The sequence below is a fragment of the Colossoma macropomum genome, unplaced genomic scaffold, assembly GCF_904425465.1.
Source record: "Colossoma macropomum unplaced genomic scaffold, Colossoma_macropomum, whole genome shotgun sequence".
Lineage (NCBI taxonomy): Eukaryota > Metazoa > Chordata > Actinopteri > Characiformes > Serrasalmidae > Colossoma > Colossoma macropomum.
The window spans coordinates 13,416,768-13,434,276 of record NW_023494787.1 but is presented as its reverse complement, the minus strand read 5'-3'; the positions used below and the strand labels follow the sequence as shown (position 1 = coordinate 13,434,276).

Below are 17,509 nucleotides of genomic sequence, written 5' to 3'. Positions count from 1 at the left end.
GATGGAGTTGGTTGTAGAGGAAGACCACCGAACACCTCCTTCCCATGCTCTCTTCATTTTTGGCCTGTACAGAGCAAATCAATCGCCTTATTGCCCAAGTACGCTCGCATGTGTCAGGAATTTATCTTTATTGGTGCTTTCTAGGGGTGTTAAATCTCTGAAAATAATTTAATTAGATTGTCATTTTTATTTTGACAAACTTGTCTATTAACGCTGTTCATCACTGCATCCACAAATCCGAGTTGGGACTGTACCAGACACAGTAGAAGTCATATGTCAATGACACTCAGATGCCTCTGACTTCTCCAAGCTCTGTCTCATCTCAGATGAACGGATGCACAGTGGAAATGTACTGTGGTCTGATGAGGCAGCCTTTCAGATTGTCAATGGAAATAATGAATATTGTGTTCTCTGTGCCAAAGAAGAAAAAGGACCATCCAGACTGTGCAAAGCGAATCTCCCTTATATTTATTGTGTGCGTTATAGTATGTATAGTATTCATTTATTTTTATTGTGTGTGTTATAGTATTTATAGCATTCATTTGTATGTACTCTATATGTTATAGTATTTACAGTATTTATTTGTATGTATTCTATGTGCCATATATATTATTTTTTTAATCAAATAAAAGCTTCCTATCCAGATAAATAGCTTTAAATGCCATTTTCTCAGATGCCTATGACATCCTATGTTGTAACCACAGTACTGTATATGCATTCAAATTATCTTGGTAGGGATCCACTGATATCCAATATTTTTATGTGCATATGTGTTTATGCTGATACCGTTACATTAACATTTATGAAGTGTAGAAATTGCGACTAAATTAATCTGGATTAGCATTAGAATTATACAGTTTATTTGTGCAGGATTATAAATGCAATGAAATGAATATAATGCATATATTTCAATACAGTAACCGAGCATCCATTAAACATTCTGCTCCTCCAAAATAGATAAACGACATACGACATACGATGCTGATACATGAACCAGATATCATCACACATCTCTAATTCTACGTTTATCTTTTTCCAATAAAGTATTTTAGAACACTTCAATGTAGATATTAAATCCATTTGTATTATATGTCCTTATTTAATCATGAAAATAATTGGTAGATTATTTGGTTCCTGATGTAATCAATAGTGACAGCTCTAAATACAACAGACATATTGTACACATACAACACAAATAGCATAATGACTCCTAGATTTGCTCAGAATTAGACTGAACCCCACACACCCTCCCTGAGGGACACGTGGATGAGCACACACACACACACACTGAGAGAAGGTCTGTGCTGATGGTCCTGGGGCAGAGAGCAGAGCAGACAGTGATTAATTATGTTCAAATGGCCCTGCGTAACTCAGCATCTGCTGCCACTGAGGAACCTGGAGCACGAGTCAGAAACAATGTGGCCGTTTCAGACTATTAGATGAGGACGACCGCATCCTCCCCCAGCCTCCATTCAAACCATGATCCTTATCTAATGACCCCAACCCCCAGCAAACTGCTCTGCTCTGAAGATCTGACCCGTCCTGGAGGCCTGTATGTTATCATGTAAATGACCTTTAAGATCCTCTTAAACATCAGAAACAGTAACGTCCCTATTGTGAACCAAACCAGCAGTGACAGAAAGTCCAGTGTAGGTCCATTAGTGTATAACTGCCTTAAGAAAACTTTGTTTTTCACATTAGTTGAAAGTGCCAGCTGCCTTTTACACGGTGTGAATATTTTATTAAAAAGAACCAACAGAAAGGATCCAGTACGAATTAAAGTGAAGTTAAAGTAAACAACATAATATTGACATAGTGTTGCTGTCATAATTTTCTTCCAAGTAAATTTGAACCATTTGTATTTGTCTTGAAATGTTCATACAATGTAAAGGAGAAGTTGGAGCTTTCAAATTATGTAAAGAAAAATAAATGAATAAAAAATGAATAAGTAAGATGCAAGGTTTCATTCTGACAGCATAAACACAATATATTAAACATATTTTTTACAAATTTTGGTTTTCAAAGCAATTCCATTTATATTAGTATTGATATTACAATTTTTTTTCTTGTTATTATTCCTTTTGTCATTATTATTGTTATTATTTTATTGTTATCTTACTTTTTCTGTTTCATACTTTTTGCCATTCATTATTATGGATGGTTATTTTATTGTTTTATGTTTCTAATTTTATATTATTTGACTATATTCTTACTGCTTTTTTGCTCTTGCATGATTAAAAATTTAATTAGAATTTGTATCTCTTTTTTTAATATCATTTTACCCATCTATAAAGTACCTTGAGTATTTGCATTGTATGTATAAAATAAAGCTTAATATAAAGCTTATTATTTTTATTGTTATTATTTTAAGATTTTTTTCCTTCTCCCTGAAAGTTACCAGATTTTTAAAGTGCTTTTGTATGATTTTTCTCCTTAACCTAAATGAAGTCAGTCAGCCAAGACATGTTTGGTGTCTTAAATTTACTTATTTAGTTTTGCACTGGAGCTACAAGGCTAATGTAGCTAACACATCATGGAAACATACAGCCGCGAATTAGCATCGTACAAACTGCAGGCTTAAATCATCTTTCTTGTTAGCTGCATTAGCCTCGCAGCTCTTCAGACATCTCTTTGTTGATCAGTTGTATTTTGATATTGAGCAAAATTGGATTTTTTTTTGTCCCACAATCACTTGAAAGCATGATGCAGCTCAGTACTGTTAAGATCTGTAAAAAGCCTGCAGTCTGCGCCTTTTCCAGTCTGGGCTGATAAGTGGAGTTTATTGTGCCGTTGAGGCCTCAGACGTCCATCCACACCTCCACAAAGAGGACAGGAGTTTGGAGCAAATGGTGACACAAAGGCCGGGCAGGGCCCAGCAGTTTTATGGGCCTGGACGTATGCCGTGTTTTGTATTTGAGGGTTCAGGCGGACACTCCGGTCACAAAGGAGCGCCCGTCTCCCATGTGACATAATGGGATTATGGGTGATACAAATTAACATTTTAATCAGCCCGGATGATTTGCATGCTAATTTTGACCTCTTCTACTCTCACGTTCTTGTCTAAATAACATCAGGCCTAAATGCACATTTATAAAAATGCCTCATTTTCCAAGAAAGATGAAGTTAAATATGAAGTGAGATGTTAAATACAAACTTACTCATATACAGTGCTGTGCAAAAGTCCTAGGCCACCTGAGAAAATGCTTTTTAAAGCCAATTATCTGGGCAGTAAGTTTTTAGGTAAGATTAAAACAGATAAATAAATGAATAAACAATCCATTGAGATTTTGAGATGAGTCGTAATCTCCTCAAGGATGTCCAGTAGGCCACCCAGTACCCAGTTCATCTTATCAATTACTTTAATTTCAGTGCTGCTGATGGAATTTAACAAATGTGTTCTTACACACAAAAAAATCTTGACCAGTCAGAGAACCCATGCTAACCCCTGTACACCATCCGAAGCACCTATAGTGGGCACGTGAGCATCGGAACTGGACCATAGAGCAACGGAAGGAAGTCGTCTGTTCCTGTTTTCTTTTACGTCATGTAGATGGCTTGGTACGTGTGGGCCGTTTACCAGGGGAAGTGATGGCACCAGGATGCACTGTGGGAAGAAGACACGCCGTTGAAGGGAGTGTGATGCCCTGGACAATGTTCTGCTGGGAAACTCTGGGTCCAGCATTCCTGTGGATGCAGCGGCGTAATAAGGATCTTATGGGTCACTGTGCAAAAACAATCATGAGCTTCCCCACTATACAAAAATCACTTTCAATTCATAAAAAACCACAATGTAATTTGCATGTTTAAATGATGTTATAATGTGTCAGATGAGTTGATACGCTTAAGGCATTGCTACTCACTAGCATTTGAATGCATTTAGTTTGATATATAACATTGGGTTAAACACAAGTAAAAGAAATAATGTGTTGTTTGGCTTTGAAGTTATTTATTGTGTAGGTTAACATAGTTAGGACACCAGTTTGTCTCCTGACTTCTCACTGCACTCCAGCCATGACTTGGCCTTGTTCACTTCCATCATGACAATATTATAATCAGCTGAGTCTTTTAAACATTCCAGTGTAAATAATGCTGCACTGTATACAATATTTTAAATACTTGGACATATGAAGAGTTCAGAGTGTTGCCCTGGCCTCCAGCATCCATGGGCAAGTCCACAGCAACTCCAACTCACAACGTACAGGACTTAAAGTATCTGCGGCTCACGTCTTGGTGTCAGATACCACCAGATCACCTTCAGAGGTCTTGTAGAGTCCATGCCTCATCAATGGGAACTCTTTTGGTGGCACGCAGAGGACCATTATTTGTCTCACCAGTGTATCGGCCAATAGAAAATGGTCTTAAATTACTTCAAAGAAAATATTGTTAAATTATGTTTTTCTTTCTCCTATAAAGTTACTTTTTGTGAGATACAAGGTATTTTTATGACCGTGACCACATAGTGCAATCAAAACATGTCACATTTTGAAAAGCAAACAACTTATGAAACAAACAAACTATGGTTTCACTGCAGGAAACGTCAATGTTACATGTTTACATAATCCACAAAAACAAACAATTTTCCAAAAATACATTTCACTCACAAAGGGCAAAAGCCTGTGGGAACTCAAAAAGCCACATACAGTATCACTTCAGACTTTAATGGCAACCTAATAATCACATCAGCAAATGATGCCGATTATATTTAAAACTAATGACCCCTCAGGCAGATGGAGGATACAGAAAAGGGGACAGAAAGAAAAGTTAGGTTTGAAACCTAATACTGTGCCAGTACTTGGATGAAATCCTCCTCAGTCTCTGAAAAAAAGACTTTATAATCATGTGCACTAAACCTCTCTCCTACTTACACGGTGTTTTGGGGAGTAAGTATCCCACTGCACAGGTTCTACTGTGTCTTCAGAGAGAAGAGGCCAGAGCCTGTGGCTTTTTGCCTTGTCGGCTTTAATGAGGAAAAGATGGAGGGAGAGAGACACTCATCTCCATGGAGACCAGCAAGATCCACAGCACTGGCCTCTTTCCGAGCTGCCCTCAACCCTGCACGTTTCACCTCTATACAGTTTCACATTAGACCCTCGGCTTAGCTTGTAATACACACACATTTGTTTTTATACAATGTCAATATATGGGATCGTACATGCGGGTTGAACATAACGCCTCTGTCGGAACAAAACCTTGTATCTCCATTTTTGTCTCCATATGTGTGTGTGTGTGGATATATATCATATAAACATCATATATATTCAAAGTAATATAAATACAGTAAAAAGTAACAATATTTTCTAATTTTGAAAAACTAAAAAATAATTTTGGCTCCAGATTACCCCTGGATGCCTCCAGCCACCATAAGGATTTGTTAACATCACCAGAAAATCTGATTTAACTTACCAAAGTATTGATTAGCCAAACTATATACTGGATAAAAACTACTAACACTTGGAAAAGGAAAAAAAAATTGGAAGGGGATAAACAAATAATTTGACATGAAAAATCACTACTTGTTGTTCAAATGTTATTTGTATTTATTGTAATATTAGTGTTTTTATGAGCAAATAAATGCTTACAGAAGCTGGGCAGAAGGCAGGAAACACCTTGGACAGGCCACCAGTCCATCCAGACATATACATTCATATACCCGTTAACACCTAGGGGCAATTTAGCATCTCCAGTCGCCTAACGGACGGTCTGTGGGAAGAAACCAGAGCACCCAGAGGAAACCTACACGGACACAGGGAGAACACATAAACTTCGCACAGAAGGGACCCTGGTCACCTGGCCAGGGAATTAAACACAGGCCTTTCTTGCTGTAAGGCAACTACACTACCCACTTCGACACTGTGCCACCCTTCTCTATGTATACATAGCATGCTACTGGCTCAAGCAGCCATTTACATGCTCTTGGAAGGTGCTGGTTTTGTGTGGCTGTTTATGACCTGCCCTGCTATCCTGGCCTGTCAGTAGCGATGAGTGGCCGTTCTCCTCTGCTGCTGTTCAATAAAAGAGCATCCACATGAAGCACTATGTTTTCTGTGTCTTATTGTACGACAATACGACCCAGGGACCCTCACAGAGCAGGTACTATTTGGGTGGTGGATCATTCTCAGCACTGCAGTAACACTGATGTGGTGGTGGTGTGTTAGTGTGTCCTGTGCTGGTATGAGTGGATCAGACACAGCAGTGCTGCTGGAGTTTTTAAACACCTCAGTGTCACTGCTGGACTGAGAATAGTCCACCAACCAAAAATGTCCAGCCAACAGCGTCTTGTGGGCAGCGTACTGTGACCACTGATGAAGGACTAGAGGATGACCAACACAAACTGTGCAGCAGCAGATGAGCTATCGTCTCTGACTTTATCTACAAGGTGGACTGACAAGGTAGGAGTGTCTAATAGAGTGGACAGTGAGTGGACACAGTGTTTAAAACCTCCAGCAGCACTGCTGTGTCTGATCCACTCATACCAGCACAACACACACTAACACACCACCACCACGTCAGTGTTGCTGCAGTGCTGAGAATGATCCACCACCCAAATAGTACCTGCTCTGGGAGGGTCCATGGGGGAACAGACCACTGAGGAACAGGGTAACAGGGGGCTAACAAAGTATGCAGAGAAACAGATGGACTACAGTCTGTAACTGTAGAACTACAAAGTGCACCTATATAGTAAGTGGAGCTGATAAAATGGACAATGAGCGTAGAAACAAGGAAACAGTCATAATGTTATGCCTGATCGGTGTATCTGTGTGTGTGTATGTAAGGATTTTCTAAGCCCAACCCTGAACCTAATCATTTATTTGGTTTATTTGGTCCTGACCTTGCAGGTTAGCTTTGCTTTCCTGTTTTCATACATAGTCAGAAAACGTACATACTGAAAATGCACGACACATAATCACACATAATCTGACACACAGTCTACTGCTGTTTAGGTCACCAGATAAAACAGTGCAAAATTGGAATCAGTATTTGCTTTGACTCATGCACAAGATCATTATGGGCCTTTCTCGTACTGGACTCTGACTCACAGGAAACGATTAGCAGATATGTGGCGATGGGTTTTGCATTCATTGCACCCGAATTATGACTTGTGGGTTGATTCACTAAAGGTTGTTTTAGGCTTCATTTGAGCCATTTTTGTCGTGTGGATTGAGCTTCCTGTGTCCAGACTCTGCACGTGTATTGACATGCCTGTGTGGTGTGTGTGTGTGTGTGTGCATAGTGAATATGCATCAGTGTTAAAGCTTTTCCCACACACACCCCCACCCCCCAAACCAGCATGAGCCTTTGTCTTTCTCAGGGGAAGGCAGTGGCGTTGCCGTGGCGACTGCAGTAACAGAAGGCTGAGGGGTTTCACTGTCTTGTGACCTTCACAGAGAGGGTGACCGTCACTGAAACAGACACAGCCGCTCTTCTGTCTGCGGAAAGTGTTAAATCACCAATAAATAAGTAAATAAAACGCAGCTCCTCTGTATTGCGTGCGCACACACACACAAGCACGGTCAGCTTCAAGTACCTTCCATTAGCATTACAAAGCCATTATGCTAATAAAATAAAAGGCTGCATTATGCAGCCCACTGGCTCACTAGAGAAACGGCTGCACACGTGAGGGTTTGCCTGCATTTGGCTCCACATTCAAAATCCGGATCAAAGGCAACAGAAAGGAGAGCATCACTGGCTTCAAAGACAAGCTTAACTAATCTGTTCACTGCGAGAGCATCTGCAGTGTACAGTTCCTCATCCAACCAAGGAAATGCATCATCTATATGCACCTCGTTTCAGTCACTATTTCACTGCTTGGGGCTATCTATCTTTCCATCTTCCTACCTCTGTCCGTCTGTCTGTCTGTGTATCTGTCTGTATGTCTGTCTATCTATCTATCTATCTATCTATCTATCTATCTGTCTATCTATCTACCTATCTATCTATCTATCCACCACATCTACTTTTGTCTCTATCTATCTATCTATCTATCTATCTATCTATCTATCTATCTGTCTGTTTATATGTGTATCTATCTGTCTATCTCTGTGTCTGTCTAAAACCTATATGTGTCTTTTTCTTTATCTGTATGTCTCTCTGTCTGTCTTTCTCTCTGTTTATCATTCAGTACCTTTTTCAGGAGCTTTTAAAGTAATTAAACTCTTTAGACGTTCGGTTCCTATCACCATGACTTTGAACAATTCTTAGTTACACAGTAAGTTTCTCTAGAACAAAGAATTTTGCATCAAGACCCTCTAAATGACTCTGGACTTCCCTGTAGTGACTGTATGCAGCTAACTTAAGGAAAAGGGACGTAAGTGAAAACATCCAAATTTACGTTCATATGTTTTGGGCAAACAGTAACAGGCCTGTTAACATTAACTCAAGTCTCTGATCATGAGCAACAGGAAGCAGAACAGGAGGCAATGGTTTATTGCAATGCAAGGAAAGAATGTGGGATTCTCAAAAGTTAATGAATATCCTGTGCTCAACATAGAAAACATTTCATACACTAGAGCAGGTAGATGAGTTTAGAGTTCGCTGATCATCTTCCAACAATGTCTCACAGAAATGAAATGAAATGAAATGAAATGTGGCCTTGAATACTGCCCACCAGTTTAACGCCTCTGCTCCAGCCACGCATTCCTGCATGGATGAAAAGAAAGTTAAGTGAAATAGTGAGTAATAACAGGCACTAAATGATAGGATTCTGTGATAAACTTACTGCCTACGTAGGTAAGACTCGTCTCCTCTATAGGAGTACTCACGTCATCCACTCATGACGTCCCTGCGTCTGTGCAGAGTCCTGCTGTCAAGGGTAATGGCTAAGCACTTCCACTATGAAACGAGAGACAGGCTTAAAGATTAAAGCAGCTAATACTTAACGAAACCCAACATCAGGACTCATTTTCTGTAAGGTAAATTGGTTCATGCTGTCATACTAGTTTGCCAATTTATAAAAAAAGCACATATGCACCCCTTCAAATCAAATTATTTCCTTACTCATGTCTCTGCGATCTCTTCTGTAGTTCATGTTTCAAATGCAGAATAAATTTTTATTTTATAAAATTTAATATTATATTTAATATTACATAAAAATGGATAAGCTGCATGAACAAAATCAAATTCTACCAAATTTCAGAGACTGATATTCCATGGCCCAATATGGGCCAAAGGGGTGGGGGTCAAGCAAATTGAACCATGTTTATATCATTACATGCACTACATGACCAAAAGTATCCAGACAGCCCTTCAAAACTTGCTTGTGTAGCTTGTGTAACCTCCATTAAAAAGCATTGACCAATAGAATGGTACGGTCAGGAGCAGCTATGCATGAGCCTAAGGTCACCATGTCCAATGCCAAGCATCAGCTAGAGGAGTATGAAGCCCCCCCTAGTACTGAGCTGTGGAACAGTGGAACTGTGCCCCTGGAGTAATGAAGCTCTATCCAGTACCTTTGGGATCAGTTAGAGTTCCAGAACTGATCATCCAATCTCACTAATGCTCTTGTTGCTGAATGCCATCAGATCCTCACAGCAATGTTCTAACATCTAGTGAAAAAACCTTCCCAGAAGAGCAGAGTGTTGGGTGAGAGAGAGAGACAGAGAGAGAGGTGGTGTCTTCCCCACCTTGCAAACTCAAAGCACCTCTATGCACCTTTATGCAAATTCTATGTAAATTAGACAATCTACATATGCAATTGCTGATTAACCATCACAAATCAAGACTATCATAATGCAGACTTGGACTGGTTCAGAAACACAACTGAAAACGGCATCATTCATGAAATTCAAGAGTCGCTATCAGGTTCCCGAGTGGTCACCTTTCACCCAGTTATATGATGATGGAAATGCCCAGTTCCAACTCCTGTATTATAGGCTGCCGCCATGACTAGGATAGACTGAAGACGGGCATAAACAAGTCCTTATCTCGTGCCACAGCCTTAGAGACACAAAGGCTGAAGAACTATATTTCTAGGTGTGAGAAAAAATTATATAAAAAAATATAATAATAATAATAATATTAAACTATATAAAAAATGCTAATTTGATTACGGAAGATCTGGTTGTGTGTGTGAATGTATATGTCTGTGTCTGTCCTGTGATGAACTGGCGACCTGTCCAGGGTGTTTCCTGCCTTCCGCCCAATGACCGTTGGGATAGGCTCCAGCTCCCCTCACGACCAGAAGGATGAGCGGTTTAGAAAATGTGTGTGTGTGATTACGGGAGATAATCTTTATCCCTTTAAGAGGCTGTTACGGCAGCAAAGAAAGACAAACTCCCTATTAACAGCCCTGATTTCTGAAGAAATCAGACGTCTATGAACTTTTAGACAGATGAAGTCAGTTTCCTGGACAGGCATTAAGCCTAGTCCTGGACTACACTTTCCTTTCAATTGAGAACTGCCATTAATGCTATGTAGTCCAAAACCAGACTTAATCCCTGCAACAGATGAGATGCGGCATTAGACTTTCTCAAATGTGTACATTTTAAAGGTCTTCTTCAAATAAACTGAAATTACTTATTTTTTATGATTTCTTCTTGCACTGTACATATCAGATAGAACATGGCCATTGGCACAGACCTTCTAGCTATACCCACAGTGAAATGGGTACAAGTAGGGGAGGTGATATAGAAAGTAATACAATAATATTAGGATACTTTAAGATATTTTCATTATATATGATAAATATCACAATACAGCAACAAAATACTGTCATATTGCCCACCCCTAAGCGAAAGGGCTCTGATGAGCTGAAATCTGCCCTTATCTCCTCTTTTAAAAGCAGACTTCAGACTTCATTTCAGGCATTTAGCTAATTAAGTTTATTTTATTGCTTTATTAAATCTGTTTATTTAGTTTTATGTGATTGTTATTTATTTTTATGAATGTCTCATCTTTGCTTTTCGACTTTGTCTTTTATGGTTCAGATTCTCTGCATGCAACACACTTTGAGCTGCATTTCATTTCAATTTGAACATGTACACTACGCACACACTGCAGTGTTCCAGCAATGAAAAGGCACCATTATCTATAATACAGGACCAAAATACAGGTTGTCTGGTTACCCTAGTTGGAGAACACTAAAATCTATGAGCTTCATCAGAAACCCTCCAAGGGCTACAAATGATCTTGTTTTCATAAACATCAAACATCATAGTTTTACGCTGAACTTTAAATAATTATTTATTTAAAAAAGAAACACACATAGCCAACAGAAAGAAAACAATAGATCACGCAAAAAATGAAACTCAATTTTAGTTGTATACAAAACGTCTCACACCTTTTAAAGCAACAGGAATATCTTCAGGGAATACAAAGGCAAACAGAAACACTGAAAAAGCTGTAAAAATGCAAAACAAGACAGATGCTTTGAATCTTACAAAACATGACTATCAGCATATGTACAACTTTAATACTGCTGTTAAAATGGTGCGTGTGTCTATGAAGGAGGGTCATCTCCATGGATGGCTTTATATTTGGCCATTTCTTCTGGAAAAACCTTCCCCAGCTCAGTGATGAGGAGACTTTTAAATTTCTGCAAAGAAAATTGTTATAATATAGGGGTTAATAAGTTTTTGAAGAGAGAAACTACATTCCAATACTTAAATACTCAAAACTGTTTCCGGAACATCCATCATGGGACTAAAAGTGTGCAGAACTGTGATCTAGACAAAAAATAAAATTAATTTTTATTTTTACTGTGTTGCAATTTTATGAGCAAGTATTTGAACGCTGCGGCATCTAAATCAAAATGTTGCATCATAACGATGCACGACTGTTGCGCCAAGTATTCAGCTGCCTCTAACTTTTGATGTAGCACTTTATTTGATTCATGTTACTTAAGTAAGCAATTTACTAATAATAGAATTAATAGAATTATTAACAGAATAATTAATAGATGCACTGACATGGGAATTTTGGACCGATGCTGATGCACAATACATTTTATATATTTGTCAATTTCAAACCACAAACATTTATAAAAGTATAAATTGGGAGTAAATCTGAATTGCATTACAGAGAAATCTAACATTTATTTGTATAATGCTACAAATACAGTAAAATTAATTAAAAATCCCATATTTTAGCATCTTCACCTAAACATTCTGCTCTTCTGGAGTACATTAAATACACCTTAAATACCAGTTTGAAATACTGGTCAATTCTACAAATCAATCTGAACAATCACCTGTCCACCCAATATGATTCCAATATAATCATGAATTCTTAATTAACACTGATCCATGCAACATTCAATTTGATACTAAAAAAAGCAAAACTTTATTTAGTTAGCGAAAAACTGCACATTTCTAATGCTTGTAAAAACAGAATATTGACTCACTGTCATGGTGTCAATCTTTCCCTTCACTTGCTCGTTTTTAGCCAAGGCTCGTTCCAGGCACTCTTTAGTGTATAGCTGAGGGTTGCGGCCCTGATCGATGTATCTGTGGAGAAAGTTAAAAGCGACACTCATTAGCTGAGGAACGGCAAAATCCAAAATTGATTTGTGCCTGATGTAAAAAAAACCTTAATTAACTGCTGATATGAAATGCTGTAAGATGATTAGGGGTGAGTTTCACATGAGCTGAGCAAACTGAGGGGTTCGCTTCTTTTACAGAGTTATATAAAGTCACGCTGACAGCCCTGAGACCAGCAGTTAATTAATAATGTAAAACTGACCTGAAATAAAAATACTGGACAAGGTAGCTTTAAATGAAGAAGTGGCATGTTTCAATGTATCTATAACCTATTTAACTTTTTTTATATAATTTATTTAATGTATAAATGTAGTGAGTTAACTAAGAATCTGATTGTAGATTACATTTTATTGAACAGCAGCTGAGACTTTTAGTCTACACCATATAAGATCGTTTTATTTTGTATTCTCAGCATTAATATCATTCATGTCTATTTTGCTAGTGAACTTCGTTTCTGACTGTTTGATTAACCTGACTGAAAACTGTCATGCTGAGAGAAGCTGGTCAGGCAGTTTGAGGGCTTTTGTTTACACTACATTATAATGAAAACGTTTAATATCTTGAAATTCTGATGTAATCTAGCAGACAGTATACATGTGAGTTCGCAAATGTTTTTGTTTTTCCTCCAGTGTTTTAATAATCTTACATTCCAATAATAAAATCACAGTTTGTTTGTTGTGCACACTGAAACTATGGCAAACTAAGGAACTGTGAGGAACGCAAGCATCCCTGTAATCAAGAAAAAGACGTTCAGATGTTCAAATCAGATCCACTGGCTCACTTGCAAGGTACAACTCTCCTTCTACTGTTTTCTCCTTAGAACATCCTTTTAAACATATCAGCAGTAAAGATACATTATATAGAAAAAAGAATTGGGACACACCTCTTAGTCACTGAATTCAGAAATTTCATTCAGTCTTATTGCCACAGGTGTACAAAATCAAGCACCCAGCCATGCAGTCTGCCTTTACAAACGTTTATGAAAGAATGGGTCGTTCTAAAGAGCTCACTGAATTCAAGCATGATGCTGTAATAGGATGCCACCAGTGCAACAAGTCTTCAGGCAAAATTTCTTCCCTCCTAGATTTTCCACGATCATCTGTGAGTGGTATTATTGAAAAGTGGAAGTGTTTAGGAACCACAGCAACTCAGCCATGAAGTGTCAGACCACATAAAGTTACAGAGCAGGTTGCCGAGTGCTGAGGAGCACAGAGCATAAAAGTCATCAACGCTCTGCTGACTCAATTACTGCAGATATCCAAACCTCCTCTGGCATTAACATCAGCACAAAAACTTTGCGCTGGCAGCTTCAAGGTATGGGTTTCTATGGTCAAGCAGATGCATGCAAGCCTTATATCACCAAGCACAATGCCAAGCGTCTACCTGAGTGGTGTAAAGCACGACAACACTGGACTCCGGAGCAGTGGAAATGTATTCTGTAGAGTGACGAATCACGGTTCCCTATCTATCAGTCTGAGAACTGATGCCTGCCTGATGGCATTGTTCCAGCTGTAAAGTTTGGTGGAGGAGGGATGATGATATGGGGTTGTTTTTCAGAGGTTGGCCTAGAACCCTTAGTTCCAGTGAAGAGAAATCTTAATGCTTCAGCACAGCAAGACATTTTGGACAATTACACACTTCCAACTTTGTTGGAACAGTTTGGGGAAGAACCTTTTCTGTTCCAGCATGACTGAGCCCCAGTGCACAAAGCAAGGTCCAGAAAGTCATGGCTGGGTGAGTTTGGTGTGGAAGAACTTGACTGGCCCACACAGAGCCCTGGCCACAACCCCATCCAACACCTTTAGGATGAAACTGAGAGCCAGGCCCTCTCGTCCAACATCAGTGTCTGACCTCATAAATCCTCTTCTGGATAAAGGGATCTTGTAGAAAGAAAAATCTTGTAGAAAGCTTCCCAGAAGAGTGGAAGCTGTTATAGCAGCAAAGGCGGGACCAACTCCATATTAATGCCTATTGATTCAGAATGGAATGTCAAACAGGGATGTCAAACCACTAAAACGCCCATATTAAAAAATCTCAACAACTCTGTGGGCCACCTGCGTTTTTATTTTTACTTAACATTGTTCAAAATATGCCAAAACCGTAACAGCAAAATAATACACTAAATACTTCTATAATAAAATAATAATATATAATAATAATATACAATAGGCTTTATATAAAACAATAGGATATGTTAGCTACAAATCACTGTTAAAGCTCTTTAAATGTCCCCAATGTACAGTGGGTTTTTTTAAACCGTCCTGTTTGCTTGAACTAGACATCTTTTCTTTTTATGGTGCTGTCCCAAAGATGCACATTATGTTGCAGAGCATGCTGGGTATTGTAGCGCAGCTAATGGTGGAACGGGCTACTATTGACAGAAAATTAAAATGATTTTGTGGGCCGAATAGGATTGTGCCACGGGCCATACTTGGCCCCCGGGCCTTGTGTTTGACACATGGGTCACGAAAGCTCCTGTAGGTGTCCCAATACTTTTGTCCACATAGTGTATGTATGTGTGTCAAACGTGAAACATGCTGTTGGTTCTGTAATACATTTGCAATTTATTTACTTCACCAGTTGAGCAAGTCTCTGAGAGTAGCTTTAAAATACTTCAACTATCAAACCACTCACTCAAACGCTTCCAAAGGTACGTGGATATCGTTCAGCTGCTGTCGACATTTCTCAACGTCCTGCAGTCCTGTGATCATGAAGTTCCTGCGAAAGCAACGCAACTGATTTATTTGCAGTGAACAAACAATGAAGGTCAACTCTAAGCCATGCTGACTTAAAGGAAAAAAAAAAACCTAAATGGGAAACTGAAGTTGCCAAAAGTAACTGCCCTGATAAAGAGAAAAATATTCAGCTTTTCATGCAATGTAGCATGCACTATAGGGGAATTCCACCAGCTTTTTAAAATTTCTGAACATCTTAGTCCTTGACATGTAAACAAAGTCAGTCAGAGTGGTCGGTGTGAAGTGGCTCACTGTAGAGAAACTTACTGACTTTTTTACAAAGGTGATGATAGGAACCAGCGGTCACTATGTCAACAATATAATTATAACCATTTAATTTACTATCCAAACCACCAGTGAACCTACATGTGTATTCTGAGTTTTTAGATATAATGTTGACAAAGGTAAAATAGTCATAAATCTGAAAAAAAAAAAGCTTTCTTTGGGAGATAAGTATCTGGGGGGACTATTTTGCCTTACAACACCCTGCGTGCACCCCTCCACCATGGATTCAAATAAGTCGATTCAAATAAATTTTAAGCCAAAACTTATTACAAAACTATCATAAAACAATGTGTTAGACATCAGACAGTGTGTTCATAACCATTTAATGTAATAACTCTCTGTAAGAAAGCTTTTAAAGGCGGATGTCTGGTTCCTATCACCACCACTGGACAGTTTGGACTAGGTAAGTGTCTCTACAACGAAGCATTTCACGCCAAATAACTTTGAATGACTTTATTTACATCGTAACCATTTAATTATGTAGAATTTGTAGCCTCTTAAACTCATTGGAACCACCGGTGGTTCATCATATTCTTCATAACTTTCAACAGATGGCGTCTCTTCAGTGATCTGCTCTGTAAAATTATTTTGATAAAATAATACAAAGATTTTTGGCTTTCGGCAGTAAATTGTAAGCATATAGCAATATGTGTGATCATAAAACACATGTTCTGTTAATTTGAGGGGAGCTTTTACAAAAAATAAACAAATAAAATTTACATTTATTTCAGGCAGTTACTGAATAATTTGCCTTACGATTTGGTCATGTAAATTCAGATGGAAAAACCAAAATATACCCTGGAGAATAAGAGGTTAATAGAACAACTCTCTGTGAGAAAGCTTTTAAAGGTGGACGTCTGGTTCCTATCACCACCACTGGAGAGTTCTGACTTGGTAGGTGTCTCTACAACGCAGCATTTCACGCCAAATAACTTTGAACGACTTCTTTTACATCCTAAACATTTAATTATATAGATTTTTTACATTTTTGAACTCGGTGGAGTTTTACGAGAGGTTTGATCACTGTAAGATAAAAATACTGAGCTAGCCTCCAGCTAACCTCTACAAAGCGAAGGGAAAAGCAACATTTAATGCACAAAACTAGGAATACAAATGAAACTTAAACCAGTAGTAATATCACCATAAACTTTACACTTCGTACGTGTCTAAATCCGTCACTGCTCCTCGTCTAAAGTAAACGTTTAGACCGAAAGTGTCGATAAATGAAGCCGACCGAACTCACAGTTTCTGGTTGAGCACAGTTTGGCTGCTGGGCTGAAAATCGCTCACTATGATCCCCAGCTGTCGTATGTTTTCGATGAATTTCTCAAGGTGTTCTTCCAGATTATCGAACTTCTCGGCCATGATGTGGAAAATTATCACAGAAACAGAAACAGAAACAAAACAAAACGACAAACTACGGAGCAGAAACGAACCTCATAGCAACGCTGAGCTAAGCGGCTACGGGCAACCTAGACACTCGCTTTCCGGCAAACCGTGGACCAATCGCTGATAGGGATTCGACAGTCGCCATGGTAACGGATTCTACGGATGTAACGCGCGGCGTCCTGGGCTGCTGCAAATGTGTCGTGGAAAGGACAGCCAACAACACCGAGTTTATTCTTTTTTTTTTGTAGTTCATAAATCAGTGTTATGATTTCGAGCGCTTTTGATCTCATTTTACCACCAAAAAGTAAGAAGAACCGAAATATATACATACATTCATTACCAGGTGTTCATAGAGAAAAGGGAAAAAAGGGGATACAAAATTCCATCACACACACACACACACACACACACACACACACACACATACACACACACACACACACACACACACATACACACACACACACGCACATACACACATACATACACACACACACACACACACACACACACATACATACATACATACATACATACATACATACATACTACAGTCTGTAACTGTAGAACTACAAAGTGCTCCTATATAGTAAGTGGAGCTGATAAAATGGACAATGAGCATAGAAA

The 17,509-nt window shown here is 38.7% G+C and overlaps 1 protein-coding gene across 1 annotated transcript; it reads right to left on the bottom strand.

The window, feature by feature from the left end:
* Positions 1-11,160: 11,160 nt before the first annotated feature.
* On the bottom strand, positions 11,161-16,966 carry med10 (mediator complex subunit 10). The gene is made up of 4 exons (XM_036566198.1): positions 16,737-16,966; positions 15,108-15,191; positions 12,338-12,440; positions 11,161-11,530 (listed from the first exon to the last, which is right to left on the bottom strand). Exons 1-4 carry the CDS (start codon positions 16,856-16,858, stop codon positions 11,435-11,437), a joined length of 405 nt encoding a protein of 134 aa, XP_036422091.1. The 5' UTR covers positions 16,859-16,966; the 3' UTR covers positions 11,161-11,434.
* Positions 16,967-17,509: the final 543 nt, after the last annotated feature.